Source organism: Colletotrichum gloeosporioides (genome assembly GCF_011800055.1).
Source record: "Colletotrichum gloeosporioides strain Lc1 chromosome Unknown consensus_84, whole genome shotgun sequence".
Lineage (NCBI taxonomy): Eukaryota > Fungi > Ascomycota > Sordariomycetes > Glomerellales > Glomerellaceae > Colletotrichum > Colletotrichum gloeosporioides.
The window spans coordinates 500582-518174 of NW_025544729.1; the positions used below are offsets into that span (position 1 = coordinate 500582).

The 17593-nt window shown below is 56.9% G+C and overlaps 4 protein-coding genes across 4 annotated transcripts; 1 reads left to right on the plus strand and 3 right to left on the minus strand.

Moving 5' to 3' along the window:
* Positions 1–560: 560 nt before the first annotated feature.
* On the minus strand, positions 561–1269 carry GCG54_00002205 (Multistep phosphorelay regulator 1; the record flags this gene model as incomplete). Its single annotated transcript, XM_045402301.1, has 3 exons — positions 561–819; positions 991–1163; positions 1249–1269. The coding sequence occupies 3 exons, from the start codon at positions 1267–1269 to the stop codon at positions 561–563; spliced, it is 453 nt and encodes a 150-aa protein (XP_045258663.1).
* Positions 1270–8816: 7547 nt separating this feature from the next.
* GCG54_00002206 (uncharacterized protein) lies at positions 8817–9947 on the minus strand (the record flags this gene model as incomplete). The annotated part of the gene is made up of 1 exon (XM_045402302.1): positions 8817–9947. One exon carries the CDS (start codon positions 9945–9947, stop codon positions 8817–8819), a length of 1131 nt encoding a protein of 376 aa, XP_045258664.1.
* A 1449-nt stretch (positions 9948–11396) lies between these two features.
* Positions 11397–15705, plus strand: GCG54_00002207 (Elongator complex protein 1; the record flags this gene model as incomplete). Its single annotated transcript, XM_045402303.1, has 4 exons — positions 11397–11578; positions 11884–12824; positions 12851–13651; positions 13700–15705. The coding sequence occupies 4 exons, from the start codon at positions 11397–11399 to the stop codon at positions 15703–15705; spliced, it is 3930 nt and encodes a 1309-aa protein (XP_045258665.1).
* A 160-nt stretch (positions 15706–15865) lies between these two features.
* On the minus strand, positions 15866–17066 carry GCG54_00002208 (uncharacterized protein; the record flags this gene model as incomplete). The annotated part of the gene is made up of 2 exons (XM_045402304.1): positions 15866–16570; positions 16629–17066. The coding sequence occupies 2 exons, from the start codon at positions 17064–17066 to the stop codon at positions 15866–15868; spliced, it is 1143 nt and encodes a 380-aa protein (XP_045258666.1).
* Positions 17067–17593: the final 527 nt, after the last annotated feature.

Here is a 17593-nt window from a genome sequence, read left to right on the forward strand (position 1 = left end):
ATATTTTCATAACGCATCTTTATTGTCTGTGTGGATGACAGCCTCTGATATCGGCCGAAACGCTTTGCATTGCCTATCAAAACACAAGTTATGCTGCTGCCAATCTATCCAGCAGAAGTGGTAAAGACCGCAATATGCATGCTGTTAATTGGGGACTATAGTAGGTGCAGATGGAACAACCCAGGGAACAGGTATTGAGAACAACCTTGTTGTTCCAGTAGACTACCTCGGCCATCCGACTATTCTTTCGGCTGCCCCAAGCAGTGTTGAGGGCCTTCCGCGCAGATCAAGTCCAGGTTTCCATGCAAAAATTCCATTTTTTTTTCTTCATCATTCAGAAACGTAAAGGTAGGGGAGGGGTATGAGGAGAAGTAGGTTCGTGAGCAAAGCATCCAAGGTCCAAGATGGGTCGAAGAGCTGTAGGTCTTTTCGGGAAGGGCAAGACCGTCCCTTTTGTTCCACGTCCTTGCCGTCGTCGTAGCCATCGTTTCTAATGCTGGAGACGGTGCGGCTGATTCCGCGACGTGGAGCGCGACGTCGTTGGGAGTCGTGTGTCGGCTTTAGGCGTCGGTGGTGTTGTAGAACTTCTTCAGAACCTTCTCGGCGTCCTCGTACTCCGTCTTGAGCGCCTCGAGCGTCTCGGTAATACGTTCCAGACACAGCTTCTCATCCTTCTCCGGGGTGCCATCCTCGTTCTCCTTCTTGCCGTAACGCTGGATCTTCTCGCAACTGTCTCTAACCTTGACGAGGCCGAGCGTGGCCGATGAGCCCTTGAGGAAGTGACCCAATTGCGACAGCTTCTCGAGGTCCTTTTCCTCTCTGCGTTGACAAGAGATGAGAGTCAGCGTTGTCCAGGAGCATATTTGGACCAGCCCAAGGCCCACGGAAAACCGTTGGGCCGCGGGTAAGGGGGGGCTAAACGAAGAAGAGGGGGGAAGGATGGGTAGTGGGGGACAAAAGGTGAGGGCGGGCGGTGATGATGCGACTCACAAAGCCGAGTCCATCGACTCAAAAGTTTCTTCTGCTTGCTCGAAGAAGCCAAAGACGATTGACTGGCTGAATTCGCGATCATCCTCGCTATCGTCCATCTCCAGGATCTGACCGAAGGTGACCGAGTCAATCGCGTCGCCAAAGTCGGTGGTGCTGAGGGGACCGTCATCGCTCTGTGCCCAACACCCCACGTTAGCCCTCACAGTCCAAACCGCCGCATGACCACAACATTTTTTCCTTTGATGGTTGCTCACGTACTTTGTCCTCAGAGGCAGGCATTTTGGCGATTTGTGTTTATTTTGTTAGACTGGTTTCTTTCTTGTTTGGTGATCAGGCAGGAGTTGACAACAGAGCGGATAAAGGCTCTAGAGGGGTAAGAGTGACCGAGAGTGACACTCAAGTGTGACTGGTGGCAGCACGGAGACACGGAGGAGCTACTGAAGCGAAGATTTGGTTAGAGAGCCCGAGGCAACTAAGGAGGTTCAGTCCAAGGGTGGATCCCACGATGGATGGATGTGTGTGGTGTGATGTGGATTGCGGGATGGGAATGAAGGCTTGGGAATATCTGCGCCCGGTCCCTGGGGGCGAGGAAGGGTAACGCTGGGTATGATTTGTTTTCTGTTGTGCCGGGTAAGGGAAAGCAGCATCAATGATTGTTGGAGCTGCGGGTGATGATGAATGAGATATACCGCAACAAGGGCATGTGCAGCTGAGTGTGGGTATTCGGATGGAGGGGAGGAAGGGGACAACGCAGAGACAATACAGCCGCCGCAGAAGCAAAAGCAAGCGAAAGCGGGAGAGAAGGGCACGACAAATTACTTACAGATGAACGATGAAAAGGGTCCGGGAGTGAGGATTGGATACAGCGAGCAGTTGTTTGGGCGAGCTAGAGTAGGAAAGGGTAAGCTGGAAGTCGGGTCCGATTCTGGTCGGGTGCGCATATAAGACGAGTTTGTCTGCTCTGCTAAGGTAAGGCGAGGCAAGGTGTAAGGTAGGCAAAAAAGCAGGTAGGGCTTCCGAGGTGTCTAATAATTTTTCGGCGGGGGATGCAGTGAGTGATGTGGGTAGGTGGACTTTTTGGAGGGGAAGAGCTGCGTGGTGGGGTTGCGTTGGTGACTGCGAAGTACCTGGACTTGCTGGGTTAGCAGCGAGATGGCCCATGGCGGGAGAGGACAGGACTGTACCTTCTGGAAAAGGAAGATCAAGTAGCGGCAGGGCTTGTAGTTCGTCTTCGGCTTTTGCTTAGGCGCGAGGAGGTTGCAGCTGAATTAAGGTGAAGGAACCTGAGAGATGCGGCTGTTAGGTGAGGTTGAAGAAGTGATGTAAGAAGTTTGCGGGCGAGGGTGAGGTGACTATGATGTGTATCAGGGAGGCGGGCAAAAAGAGAAGCGTTCAGGGTTGACAAAAGAGAAATCTCCCAAAATGTCAAGTGTAGCAATACGGGCACGCGACAACGACAAGAGCAATAAGAAGCGCCGTCTAGGGTATCCAGTTGCAGCAGCCACCCTCACCTCCAGGACGAAGATGAGGATCAAGGTCAAGGTCACTGGGAGGTGAGAGGTGAAAGGTGAATGGGCAGGCGGGTTGAGCGAGTGCCGTTGAGCGCCTGAGTTGAGGTAAAAAATAAAATAAAAATAAAAAGGTACACCAGACGCCAGGGTCGAGAGGGCCCTGGGCGGCTGATTAGAAGCAGAAGGCGTGACGGCCGGGGCAGTAGGACCGGGGCACGAGAGGAGGGGAGATGATCTCTCAAAAAGGCCAAGGGCAAATATGGGAGTGATCCCTAGCGCGATTTTGGTTGGGGAGTCTTGGTGTTGGAGCTGCTGCAGTTGCAGTTGCAGTTGCAGTTGCAGGTGCAGGTGCTGGGTGCTGGGTGCTGGGTGCTGGGTGCTGGGTGCTGAGGGGGCAGGCAGAGATGCGTGCGACCTTACCTTCCGGCTGGGAAACGCGCGCCAGGTGTCAGGCGCCAGGTGAGGACGATGTGAGCAACTGAGATGCGTCGGTAAAGTAGGTACGGTGAGTTGAGGTGAAGTTCAGTGAGACAGGCTCACGAGTCCAACTAAGCCGGATGACAAGCCTTGGGAAGCCGACGGGTCTGGAGAGAAAGCGCTGCTACTGCTGCTGCTGCTGCAACTGCTGCTGCTGCTGCAACTGCTGATGCTGATGCTGTGGTAGTTTCGGTCCTTGTCCTGGTCCTGGTCCTGGTTGCGGTGCTTCTGCTTCTGCTTCTTCCCCTGCTCTTGCGGCAGCGGGCGACCCTTACTGATGCCGGAAATGTTACTGCAAGGCCTGCGTGGGACGTTGCTGCGGGCAGACGTTGTACTGCCCAAGAGGAGGGGCGGACGGTGGAGGGGTCGTGGTGACGAAGGAGTGGAGGGGGGAAGGAGCGGGGGACGAAAGTCAGGGTCAAGCGATGATACGGCGGGATTGGGTCACCTTTTTCTGCAGGGCCTTCGTCCGGGTAAGGTATGTGGTACCTTAGTGGGCGTGAGTAGGTAAGGTAGGTAAGGTATGGACGTAGGTAAGGTACGTAGGTAGGGAAGGAAGGTACGGCGTAAGTAGGTCGGGAGGCAGGAATGTTGGCGGATGCGGTTGCTGTCTTTTTCCCCCGTGTCTTTCCCTCCTTGTTGGTTGGAGGAACGCTGCGGCAGGAGATGCGAGGTTTGAACGGTAGTGAGTAAGGTGGCTCAAATACTATGGAGATGAGAATCGCTGACAAGAGAGACGGCGGACGCAGAGAGGCATGTACACTTGACGCTGGTCACTGCACTGCAGATTGACGGAGAGTACAGCAGAGTAAACAGCAGAAAAGTGTAACCAACGTCCTCGGCCACATCCGTTTAGATCATAGAGACGCTGTCCCGGCTTAAAAGGACAATCCAGACTGGTTGAGACGAGATATACCAGAGTAACTCAAAGCCAGAAAGCAAGGCGGACGAAATAGCGAGTCGAGCATCACCGTACGGAAGGCAGCGATGACCCAGCCAGTGCGCCGCGAGGTCTGGCGGCCGCCAAAACTCGGGTTGGGAGATGCTGGACTGGGAGGGAGCTTGATGCTGCTGGGAGCTGGGAGCTGCCGCCGTAACGAGAGGGAAGGAGGCTGGATATCCACCGCACGAGTTCTAGGCGCGCCGACCTGACCTCATACTTAATCAATTGATGGAAGCGTCGCCAGAGGTGCATCATTCATAGCCCTTGTCTTTCAGGGTTCGCCCGGGAGCCTCCGTCAAAACACAACACACGCAGCAAACAGCAGCATGCAAATACTTTGACGACAAGAAGAACAACTGCGACTGAAGTGGCCGCCGTATCTTACCGAGCTACAGGAGACGGGAGTATCTGAACGACAAGTACCTTGCCCTTCCGGCCAAGCATCCAAGCAGGCACCTTCTTAGCTTGCCGCTGCAGCAGCCCAACTAAGGCAAGGAACCCAAGGTGGATAAGGTAACCGAATACTGCTGGGGCAGAGCCTGCTAGCACCTTTAACGCGTCTGGCATCCCCCTACGTACGGGGCTCATCGTGTCATTGTCTTCCTTCGATGCAGCATCTCTGGTCACTCGTCCATGAGCTAGGGACGCCCTATGTAACCCGCCGGGACAAGGCACGCCTGTCCTGAGGGTGAATCTTCTTCTTCACCGACGACCTGAAGTGCTGCGCAAGTTGGTAAACGGAAGGAACCAACCAACCGGCCGTCCTGCCTGCCTTGAGTTTAAGGTGAGGCTCTTCCGACCTTGACAGTCCTCCGGCTCGCCCGTGCCTCCCTACCTTTGGGTTCAAATGGTTTTCTCTTCTACTATGGTACAATCGCGAGCTCTTTTGTGTTATCAAATGAGGAAGAGAAACAAATCCATTCACAGTGCAGCTCCTACAAGTACCCGACCCCTCCCTCCAACTCTTGGCTTTCTGTCACTTGCGTCCCGGCTTTCTCTGCCGGCCTGTGATTTCTTTTCTCCATGCAATATCCGTACGTCGACCGCATTCGCACCAGTAGGTGAGTCCTGACGATCAGCCCTGATCAACCACGCACGTTCTCACAACGTCTTACCACGGGCGTTCTCGGCGCTCTTTTACAGAGTCTAGGCCTTTGACAGTGCCCACACTTACCAACTTTCGCAGGAAATAAACCAGGTTCGCGTCATGACAGCGCCTGGCTCAGCGCCTCCAGCTGTCAGGATTCAATCCGAACACGCCGGATCACTTGTCATTTGACCGACAGCACCACAGCTGATAGACACGCACCGCTGTTACCTACCCGCCGTCGGTTTCCCCCTCCCTCGGAAACCTTCTAGACCGAACGTGGTTCCGTCCTCTGGTTGAGGATATCCATACTGCCTTACGGACACATACAGTACGTCTGAGCACCGACACAGGACAACCACGCTACTTACCCCCTCCGTCTGCCGGGCCCTCCTTGCGACTATGCCCGGTCGCCAGGATCCTAGACGATGCGAAAGCGCCGCCCTGCATGGCAAGCTAGATAGCATCTCTCGCGCCGCAGTCACGAATAGGTTATGATCAGCATCTTCCGCTGCCTTCCTTCGACTTCCTCTCGGCAACCTGGCGCAGCTTGGTCTCTACTTGCTTCCAAGCGGGCACTCACCGACTTCGAATCTCACTTCCGTCTCATCTTGAGGTTTACCTTTTGTTTCGCCTACTGCCGGTCGTTTATTCAATTTCTCTCCGTCCCTTCTCCGCCACGTCCTATCAAGAGTGACGTGACGGCAGATTTGGCGCAAGGCTACGCAACCTTCCCAGAGATTGCGTCGGAAAAGCAAAGCCAGTACTGCGCAAGTGAGCTTTGAGGTCCGATTCCCAGCCATAGCTCCTGAAGTTGGTCGTCACTGGCCCCGTCAGTCAAACCCCTCCTTCAGCCAGCCCCTGACTAGCAGACGTGGCCAGTCAACGGAGTACGGGCGCAATTTGGACGATCCATAGACAATGTCTCGATACACTCCAGACACCCATCAACGACCCTCGCTGGAGCTGTGGCAAATTGACGATACTTGCTCAACTATTGCGTCTGGAAACTCACGATACCAATGGTTCACCACTCCACACCGATAGGAAGCCCCAGACATGGTGGGAGGGGTTGAAGCCAAGTTAAGGGCAGCCGCGGGAGGCAGAGATCGGGGAGCGAAAAAGAGGCAACTGGATGGGCCCAGCAACGGCGGAATGCAGGGTCCTAACCCCGTCCCCAAAGGCCTTTCGACGATCCGTTCCTGATTCAAGACTCTTGGCCATGCTGATATGCCACCCAATGCCACCGGCGCAGTACAGTTGACAGGGAAAGCTTGGTGAAGTACCGTCCCACACCGCTGCAGAATCAACTCGTTGGAACTCGTCGATGGAGGCTAGACTCTCTCGGCCGACGGTTGACACCCCACTTCCAGATTCTTTTCAGCAAAGGAAAAAAAGGATTTTCGTGCGCTGTGTGGCCGGTGTGGTGGTGTTGTCCACCATGCTCTCCGTGATGGGGTTCCGTCGAGGTGGTTAACTGGTGGTGAGGTGGGGCTCCTTGCATATGCACTCTGGGGGGTTGGAGTTAGTTTCTTCCCAGACGTCATAACGCGCCTGAACGTCATCGGTGGGTCGCACCGCAGGCTATGCAAGGACCAGGATGTATTGGCTCCTGGACGCTTCCGTTTTGGGTCAGAACCGTCTGTGGTCCATGCCGACGGCTGCCACTAACCACCACCACCTCACAGCCTGCCGCAGTCGCCGCTGCATCCTCGCGGCTCTCGTCTGGCTGATTGCGAGTCCAGTGCGGCGGAGAGAACAGTTTCTGTCGACAGAAACCTGTTCCGGTGGTTCGGCTACTTCGGACTATGGGCGCGGTCTCTCCTAGTTCTTGCTGGAGCTCAGCCGCTCGAAGCTAGGTAACTCTACGGCCTCACCAACGCCAAAAAATCCGGCAGGACGGGACCGTAACGTGGCAGGCTCCGTGTTTTACGGAGATCCACTCCTGACGGTCGGGTTACAGATGCGGTAGGCCGGAAATCGGCATGCCGCTAACTGAGAACTTCATCTCCACGGGCTTCGTCGGTCCCACCACCACCACCACCACCAGGCCCATCTTGGTCGCCCGCTCGCGGGATCCAAGACATATCGCTCCGCACCTTCCAGAGCATTTTCGACCTTCTGTGAACAAAAGGACGGGAGTGCAGCCGCTTCGATTCGTCTGATGATTGGTTCGGCTGAACTTGGGTGTCACGCATGCGCCAAGTCTGCTAGGATGGCATTACGGCTCAGTAAGGAAGGGAGCCAGAAACGAGGTGAAGAAGATTTACCGAAGTGACAGCTCCTTTGACTCTTTCTCGTCAAACCTCGATCGTCGCATCAGTGGATGAAAGCTCGATATCGCACAGCCAATGGCTAATGTACGGTGACATCTTTACCACCAGCCCTCTTCAGAGCTTTGCCACGAGGCCTAAGCCAGAGGATTGGCTCCGGTATTCATGACCTCGAATAATGGATTCCATGACGAAGGCGGTAGCGCGTTCAGAGTCTGAACATTACAAGAGCCTGCCTGTGACAATTACCGACGAGTTTCATTTGGGGAGCATGCAGCTTAGAATCACAAAGCTTACTGAAGGTTCTGAGGGAGGTTAAAGCAAACCTCTGCTGGCCTCCAGATCTCATCGCGGGTGGACTCCAGACGATTTGTCTGTTGTAAATTCATGCTCACTCGCTCCCCGCTTTACGGCTGAATCCTGGCTCCACTCTGGCGGTCGGCATCCGTCCGAATAACAAGGGGCATACATCGGTCAAGCAACTTTGAAAACCGTGGTCTGCGGAACGGCCAGACGGTAAAATATCGCGGCGGAAACGTTGATCCACGGGCGTGGCTCACACGAGCGACAGGTATTGGGCGATCGCAAGGCGCCCTGCTCCTCCCCGACTATGTCCTTCACCGTCTCTCGAGCCCGTCTGCGCAGACAACACGAGGTTCCCGCCGAATCTGCATGCAAGTGCGAGGTGACACTCCCAAAACCTGTTTTTTGTCCTGCTGTGCGAGTAGCCTCCCTGCGCCGGCTTGGCCGGCTATCATGGCCCTCTGGGAGCTTCGAGACGATGGTTCAGATGAAATCCGCACCTTTCCGTTGGTCGGGAGCAGCCGTTTCGCATCAGACTTTTTCTCTATTTTTTTCTAGACGCCCGAAGAAAAACAAACATTCTGCCCGGCCGGATATTTCGACGGGCAGCATTCTCAGGGCCGTGGTTGATACGGCTGAAAACAGGCCAGACGTCACCAGCTCCGCCTGCTGGTGTAAGTGATCACGTGGTTTGTAGCCTCTTGGCCGGAAGAATGAAGAGCGAGCTTCGTTCAACCTCGCAGCTGAGATTGTACATGTCTTTTCACTGAAACAGGCAGGTGGTTCTTCTACGAGAAGGGTGCTATTGATTCCATCTCGCAGCGCCGATCATGGACGAAGGAATGTTTGCGCCGCAATCTGCACGAGGAACCATTAGGGAGGGGACGTGAGCAGCAGCAACATTCCCGAGTGACGAGGGGCCGACAACATGGGCCATAAGCAGATGGCTTCGAGACGCGGTAAATATTGCTTCTCGCGGTACTTAGTATATTCAACTTTTGGAAGGATCCGGCAGAAAAGTAACGTGGGGCCCAGTAAACATTAACAAACATACCCTGCAGATTCGGCTGCCGGGGTTCTCAAATAGTCTAACGGTGATGTTCCCAGTCCTGCCAATTGCTAGGGCTGTCGTGATACCCACATCACCGTTCTCCCAAAGGGCGGCCGAAAAGCCCCTTGGCAGGCACTCCTTTCGTGGACACCTAATTTTCCTCCCCTCTTCCATTGTCCACTTACAACAAGACTTTGGTGGCCACGCTGAGCAACCATGCCGCATCCTGCCAACCACCCTCGTTAGCCTTTGGGGGCGGAATCCGCTCTTCCGGGGCGTTGGGCACGCCCTCAAAATGCCGTGCTGACCACGTACGGAGCTCCTGCGCCTCGTCGATTTCATGTCCAAAATCCCCTTCCACGTCTTCGTCGTCCGATTCTTCCTCATTTTCTTCAACCGCGAACAGCGGCCATCCCAGGATGTTTCCCACCCACGAAGCGGCACCAGCCCTCTCCCCCTTGACAAGTCTCCTGACGGCAGCTTCGTCATCTTGAGTCGTGTCAAAGTCGAAGGCTTCAAGCTTCTCGTCCAGATTGACAAAATCGGGTCCGGGGACGACCTCGTCACTGTCATGGTGACGGGGGAAATAGCCTTCGTCAGAGTGTCGCTCCATGGGAGTCAACATCTGGCTTCTGGTGCCCGCCCTGCTAGCTGACCGACTTCCAGGACGACTCGGACGTGCAGAATGGGTGTAAGCTCCGTCCATATCTGCAAGGCTGCCGCGCCGGCTGCCGCGACGACTAGCCAGCTCCCGCTCGCGAGCCAATTCCCTCTCGAAAGCCTCGTCTTCCGCGTCCCTTATGCCCGTCAAGCTCGTGGAGCTCTCTCTCGACACCAGCCACGCCTGGCCCTTGAACTCGCGGCTCTCGTTGCTGATGAGCGCGCCGGTCCGCAGAAGCCAATCGCTGTCATTGGGGTCTCTGGCGGAGAAGTCATCCTTGCGGCGGCGGACAGTAGGAGATGTGGTGCCCGAGACGGACTTTCGGTAGTGGGCTTTGCGGTCGTTGGCCGCGGGGGCCAGGTGCGTTGCGGACTTGCTCTTGGTGAGCTCGGCGTGCGGTACGGAGGCGCGGCGGACGTGGGAGTTTGAGCGGGCAGGTGAGCGGGTTAGAAGGCCCGGCGTCGTGGGTGCTGATTTGCCCTGTAGATAAGAGGTGCTGTGGGCTGGCGAGGTGAGGTGGTCGGGCAAGGCGTCGTCATCTTGCATCGGCAACCTCGAGGTGAACGGGGCGAGGGAGAGGTGATTCAGGTTTGTGCTGGAGCGGTTCTTCCGACGCGCCTGATTCGCGTACTGCTTATATGCCTCCTCCATTTTCTGGTGCTTCGTATCAGACCTATCGTCTGGCAGGTAAGGTAGGTGTGTAAAAAGTATGGACGAGTGGGCGCGAATTGGTTAGCCAGATGACCACTGGGGAGACGCAAAGCAAGGGTCTAAATGGATCGTTGGTTCTGGTGACAGATGTGTATATGCAAGATATGAGTTCGGGTTGTTTCCCTTCAGGTTATATGGGAAAATGGTTGGGAAGCACCAGGAAAGCTTGTTGAGGAATGGAAAGGGAGTCGACCGGCTCGGCCATTGACGGGACAGCACAGTCTGTTGCAGCAGAGAGAGCTACGCCCGGGGACATGGCTTTTTTGCATGCGCTAATGGCAAAATCCGGGGCAGCCAGACTTTTGGCCGAGGAGGGGAGGAGACGATCGGCTTCCAGGGCTATGATTTGCTGGCCGGGTCCTGCGGGGAGGGCGGTGATTGGATGCATGATTACGTAGGTACAAGCCGACTGGCGAATGTGCTCGGGTAATGCTATGCGGGATGAGTGCCGGTCTGCTTCTTCGGCCCCCTCCCCTACGCAGTACTGCATATCCTTCCTCCCGTCATGCAACCTCTCTACGCGTTACGGAGGTCTTTGCGCTGTAGTTCTAGGCCTTGGTTGCCTGTTGTTCACTCTGGTATGGGCTGACTCTAGCACCATGTTGCGAGACGGTGTTCATGCAAGCGGTGTTTTGTCAGGTGGTGTTTAGGGTCTCGCAGCGGCCCGGCTGTTACCTTTTTGCAATGGCCGTACAACGATGGAACAAGCAAATGATTTTTTCAGAGTTTATGCCTTTTCCCACCCCCAGTCAATATGGAAGAAAATGAATCGGAAATGGCCGTTACGAGAAACTCCGTGGAGCTTGCTGAACAGATCTGGGATTGCTGGTCTGCTGTGTGTGTTGTCCTAACAAGAATCTGGAAGGAGAAGAGAAAAAAAACATGGAAGAGGCGACGACAAGTGTAGCAGAGACGAGGCAATCCTCAACTGAAGCTGTGGGCAAGCGCGGAGGCGTGTGGCTTGCGGCGGGCGGAGGCGGGCTTGCCCCCCTTATTCCGGGATACCCAATCCGCCGCGCTGCTTGAAGCGCCCGCCGCCGAAGCAGAGGGCCCAGCGAGCTTGGGCCCCGCCAAGGTACTCAGGTACCTGACGGCGTGCAGCGCTACCAATGTTAGGGCGAGGGGCTTCTTAGTGTGCCCGCGTATGGGCCGCGACGGCGCATATGAGATTTTCAGCAAGTGAGGCAATGGAGGGGGGTCAAGGGGGGAAAAAAAAAAGTTGCAGCACCAGAGGTGAAGGCGGGACACACTCACGAACGCAACGACTCACTCACTTGCTTGCTTCACAACCCGACCACCACCACCACCGATGACACTGCGGACATAACCGCAATCGGCCGAGGAATCACAAGAGCCGAGACTCACGAGCCAGAGTGAGGAAAAGACGATATGCGGAACCTGCGCAACATTCGATACGGCGCCTGGCTGCAAGAGTCACCGTCGGCGGCTGCCGTCACCTCGGCATGCTGGGACCCCGCCAAAGACGAGGTCCTCTGCACCACTGGGCCGACCGAGGCGAAAGCCACCATTGAGCTGGTGAGGCTGTCGGACCACCAGCAACAGCAGCAAATGTGTGGCGCCATTTTTCATCTCTGTCTATGCCTCTCCTTGCCCCCTTCCCCCCTACCCTCCATTACCTAGTTTCTTAGCGTTGTTTCTATGTTTAACGTTGCAACCGGTTTTCCCTGTTTCACGATGGTTGATCGTTTGACGGTTTATTTCACCCAAGCTCCTAGACTTATATCCCCAGGGTCTTGGGCGGTGGTCATGTGGCTGTAGCTGTGATTGTTCAAGCTGACATGCTACGAGTGGCTTCGGGCTGTGCACCACACGTGTGTGAAGCGGTGACGGAATTTTACTAACATGGCATCGGCAGTAAATCACACGTCGTTGCGAGCTGGGATGCGCCGAGCCCGAGCCCGGACCTGCCCGCGGACAGGGTTGCCAGCATCCACCACTTCAGCGATACCCTGACGACGTGTATCATCCTCGAGGGGGGTGACATCGTCACGGTCCAGGAGGATGATGGCTTCAGCGGCGCCGGTGATGTTCAGATTGAGATTGTCGGCTCCATTGACGCCGGCATCGCTGCAGCGGGATGGTCCCCCGACGAGGAGCTGCTCGTTGTCGTGACCAGGGAGGGCAATGCTGTCTTCATGGGCAGGACGTTCGATCCCATTGCCGATGTCGAGATGACCGCGGAGGACTTGAAGCTGTCGAAGCATGTCTCTGTGGGATGGGGCAAGAAGGAGACGCAGTTCCAGGGCAAGGGCGCCAAGGCGCTTCGCGACCCGACGATTCCTGAAAAGGTCGACGAGGGACTGCCGAGTGTGAATGAAGACGGGAGCGCGGCTGTCAGCTGGAGGGGCGACGGCGCATATGTCGCCATCAACTCGACCGCTGGCGGCGCGAGGAGAGTCGTGAGGGTCTTCTCTCGCGAGGGCGTGCTTGACAGTGTCAGCGAGCCCGTGGACCACCTTGAAGGCAGCCTCAGCTGGAGGCCGTCGGGCAACTTGATTGCTGGCATTCAGCGGCTGCCCGAGAAAACGGACGTCGTGTTCTTCGAGAGGAACGGTCTGAGGCATGGGCAGTTCACGCTCCGCAATGCTGATGGACCCCTGAGCGAGCATGATAAAATCCGGCTCGAGTGGAACTCTGACTCGACCGTCCTGGCTGTCATTTTGAAGGACAGGATACAGCTGTGGACGATGGGCAACTATCACTGGTATCTGAAGCAGGAACTGCCGCTGGCGTCCGAGTTTTCCGGGCTTTCCTGGCATCCCGAAAAGCCGCTTCGTTTCGCTGCCGCAACAATAGGTATGATGGCCTCTTCGGTTCTGAAGTTCGTGACGTTGACAACAGCTCAGGCGGTGTGAACTTTGCCGAGTACATCTTCACTGTGGCCCGCGGCTCCTTGAGCCCCCCAAACGACCACGGATCAGTTGCCGTGATCGACGGGCAAACGGTCAAGCTGACCCCCTTTCGGACGGCGAATGTGCCGCCGCCCATGGCATGGGCTGAGCCGGAATTCCCTGCCAGCGTCGTTGATGTCGCGTTTGATCCTAGTAACTCGCTGATGGCGGTGCTGCACCGTAAGGGACTGGACGTCTTTGAGTGGCAGACGAAGGGAGACAGGTCAATCCGCCCCAAGGAGCTGGCCAAGGTTGTCTTTGATGCGGCTGGGGTCCCGCTTCAAGTAGCCTTCTCTTCAAAGACGGAGTGCCAACTTCTGACATCTGCAGAGGGCCTCAAGATCGAGACCTACGCTGTGAATGCATCGGGATTGAGTCTCACCAACACCACGCAGCTGAAGCCCACCGAGACGATAGCGTCCATCTTCAGCTACGAAGGCGATTCAGGGGTTGAAGCTATCGCTCAGGATCGCTCAGGCAAGCTGTACAGGCTGCCCAGTCAACAAGCCCCTGAGCTGCTTGGGACACAGCTTTCGAACCAGCTTCCATGGTGCGAGGTCAGGGACATGAACGGTAGGCCTGTGGCTCTGGGCATGACGAGGAACGGTCACCTCTACGCCAATTCTAAGCAACTGGCCAAGAATGTTACCTCGTTTGCCGTCACCCCCGCGCATATCATCTTCACAACGAGCAATCACTTTCTTAAGTTTGTGCACTTGGTGGACCCAGAGGGTATGTCATCACCGTGATATCAGTGCTACTGTTGCTGACGATGTACAGAAATGGAGGTTCCTGGCGACGACCCGGAAATTGACGAGAGATGCCGAAGCATTGAGCGTGGCGCTCGTCTGGTTACAGCGACTCCGACCAACATGAACCTGGTCCTTCAGATGCCGAGAGGAAACCTCGAGACCATCTATCCCCGTGCTATGGTCGTTGCTGGTATCAGGCAACTCGTAGACGAAAAGAACTACGGCAGAGCCTTCGCTTTCTGCCGCACGCAGCGAGTCGACATGAACATCCTCTACGACCACCAACCAAGCCAGTTTCTGTCCAACGTCGGTCTTTTCCTGGAGCAGCTCAAAGACATTAGCTACATTGATCTCTTCCTGTCATCACTGAGGGAAGAAGACGTCACTCAAACAATGTACAAAGACACGAAGCGCTCCCCGAGGTCGTCAGAGCCAGAGCCCGCCACAAGCTCGTCAAAATCCAAGGTCAACAAGATCTGCGACGCGATCCTCAAGAGCCTGGCATCCAAGAAGGCCACAAACCTCCAGAACATCATCACCGCCCACGTCTGCAAGGACCCACCGGCCCTCGACGACGGACTTACCCTTGTGTCGGAGCTCATGCAAGAGGACGAGAAGCTCGCCGAGCGCGCCGTCGAGCACATTTGCTTCCTCGTCGACGTCAACCGCCTCTACGACAACGCCTTGGGTCTGTATAACCTCGACCTCGCTCTGCTCGTTGCTCAGCAATCTCAGCGTGATCCGAGGGAGTACCTCCCTTTTATCCAGAACCTACACAACCTTCCGGACCTGCGCCGCAAGTTTGAGATCGACGACCACCTCGACCGCAGGGCCAAGGCTCTTTCCCACCTCAAGGCCTTGGACGCGTTCGAAGAGCTCCAAAACTACGTCGTCAAGCACTCGCTCTACCAAGAGGCCTTGGGCTTGTACCGGTACGACCAAGCGCGCCACCAGACCCTCACCGGCCTGTACGCAAGCCACCTCGAGTCGAACTCCAAGTACCGCGACGCAGGTCTCGCCTACGAGACCCTGCAAAACTTCTCCAAGGCGACAAGCTGCTACCGCGCCGCAGGCGTGACGTGCTGGCGCGAGTGTCTCTTTGCGGCACAGCAACAGACCCCCCCGCCGTCGGAGGACGCCTTCACAGAACTCGCATCAACACTCGCCGAGGCGTTGTGGGAGGGCAAAGAGTACGCCGCCGCCGCCACGATCCACGCAGACTACCTCTCCGCCCTCGAGATGGCGGTCAAGTGCCTCTGCAAGGGGTACCACTTCGCCGAGGCCCTCCGCCTTATCGCCCGCGACCGCCGCCCGGACCTGCTCCCCACGGTCTTCGACTCCGGCCTCGTCGAGGCGCTCAGCAGCAGCACCGAGTTCCTCGCCGACTGCAAGGCGCAGCTTCTCTCCCAGGTGCCCCGCGTGGCGGAGCTCCGCAAGAAAGCGGCGGAGGACCCGTTGGCCTTCTACGAGGGCGAGCGGCCCGGCGGGCACGGCGACATCCCCGACGACGTCTCCGTCGCGGCCAGCTCGCGGATGAGCACCAACGCCAGCTTGTTCACGCGGTACACCGGCAAGGACGGCAGCGTGGGCACGCTCGGCACGGGGGTGTCGCGCGCGACCAGCAAGAACCGCAAGCGCGAGGAGAAGAAGCGCGCACGCGGCCGCAAGGGCACCGTGTACGAGGAGGAGTACCTCGTCAACAGCGTCCGCCGCCTCGTCGAGCGCGTAGAGGGCGGGGCCAAGGACGAGGTCGGCCGGCTCGTGTTCGCGCTGGTGCGGCGGGGCATGACGGAGCGCGCGAGGGCGGTGGAGGTGCTCATGGCAGAGGTCGTGGAGGGGTGCAAGGCGGCTGTTAGGGAGGTGTTCAACGTCAAGGAGGAGACCGAGGCCGAGGCCGTCATGGGTCCCGACGGGGAAATGTGGATTCCCTCCGGGGCGGATGCCGTCCTGCAGGAGCATCTCGACGCGCGGGCGAAGAAGCTTGAACCGCCCGTCCTCGGAGCGTTCCAGAAGCTGACGCTGTTGGGATCGTAGATTTAGAAAGCTTAGACGGGATGTACACAAAAGTTCTTTGGCAGAAATAGACACGGCTTTTTGGGTCTACTAAAAGTACAATATTGCACATTTGAGATTTTACGTTGCTTGTTCATACATAACGCCCCGTTTCCCGACGTCTCACATCGTGGCATTCCCCTTATTGAGGCGGCGGATGGCTTTGGGCCGTGGGTGTTTCCGGGACGGCGGCTTCCGGGACTGGCGCAACCTCGGACATGCCGGCGGCGTTCAATGTCCTCGCCTTGTTCTTCGCAATAACCTCGCCAATCTTCTCGAGCATCTCCTCCGTCAGCTCGGGTTGTCCGCGAGCACGGCGGGCCAGACGCTGCTGGGTGTTGAATTCCTGCAGCGGCGTGCGGATGGTGGCGGCGGCGTCCGGTGTCAGCTTCTTGCTCGCCTTCTTCGCCATCTCCTCGACCTCCTTCTTGAGGATGTAGTCCTCCTCGTGGCGGGTGCGGAATTTCGAGTACTTGTTGCGCAGCTCGTCGATGACGGATTCCGGCATCGGCGTGCGGAGGAGGGTGGGAATGAAGGTCTCTTCATTGACTTGGTCGCTCTTAGTATCGACTCTGAACTCTTCACGGTTGGGTTCATCTGCCTCGGGCCAGGGGATGATCATGTTGTAGCCCGGAATGAGGCGCTGGAAGATGAATGACCCGTTCGGCGACTTGCGGGGCTTGTAGCTACGGAGTTGGCGGATGATTACGTCGCCGGTCGAGCCAGTTATGGGATCTTTGATGGGGTGGACGAGGCGGATGGACGAGATGGGAACGGCTAACGGAGCGTTTTGCGTGGGGGGCGCATCTATGGCTTTTTGGAAGTTCTCGGAGACGGCGATGGTCATCTGGTGGATGTTAGCTTCTCTGCTTCGTCCCAGAAAAGGGCAACTGCCTCCTCCGTACCTTGGCAATGGTCTCCAGCGTTACGGTACCCGTCGACTTGTCAATGCTCTCGATGCGATCAATCTTGCCCTTCTCGGGGCCGTCAAGGAGGACGACGCGGTCCTTGGGTCTGAGGCAGAGTTGGTTGACACCCCCGGCCCAACTGCAGCGTTTTTCGAGCTCGCCGAACTTGAGACCGGTCTGGCGATTGTTGCGATTGACCTCCGAAGCGCCCCATTCGGGTAAGAGGTCGCGGCGCGGGGCTATAGTGCCCATACTCCATTTCTCCTGGCGGATGAGGCGGGAGGTCTTGATATCGTCGTTGAGCTCGTCCAGTTGCTGGCGCTGTTCCCTGAAGCGCTGCTGCCTCTGATCGGTCATCTCGTAGCCCTGACGCTTCTTCATTTTTTTCGCGAGGACCTTTTCGGCCTGTCTCGTGCGCTTGATTAGTTTCTGCATCGTGGGCGAGGGGGGCGGTTGGGGCCCGCCGCCTATTAGACTCTCGAAGGTCTCGTGGTTCGATTTAACAAGATGCCACCCAATTCATCGAGGTCACTGGGCGCTTTGGCGGTGATCGCTGGGGGCGTTCGGAGAGCGGCGGCCGTGGTGGTGCTATCGACGGCCCTCGAATTGGTGATTTGGAAATTTCAGACGGGCCGGTAGCTTCCAGGACCCCTGCAGCTGGCGCCGGACCGGGGCCACACTGGAAACGGGGCTTTTCACGGATGATTGGTAGCGCCGATGCTCCGGACCTCTTTTGAGGTGCCCAGGTAGGTTTGACTCCGCTTTCCAAGGTTGTCACTGTCCCCTTTGCTCGGTGTCAAGGATGGGTTGATGGACGAATTGGCGACACCCCCAATCCCCCGGCCCAGGGGAGATGGCGGTAAGTACCCGCTCCAACACTTGGCTGGGTGGGATTCTATCCCAGCGCGCGTGTTCGTCGGTGCTCGCTCCGGAAGCTATTTCAACGGGGACTCGACATGTTT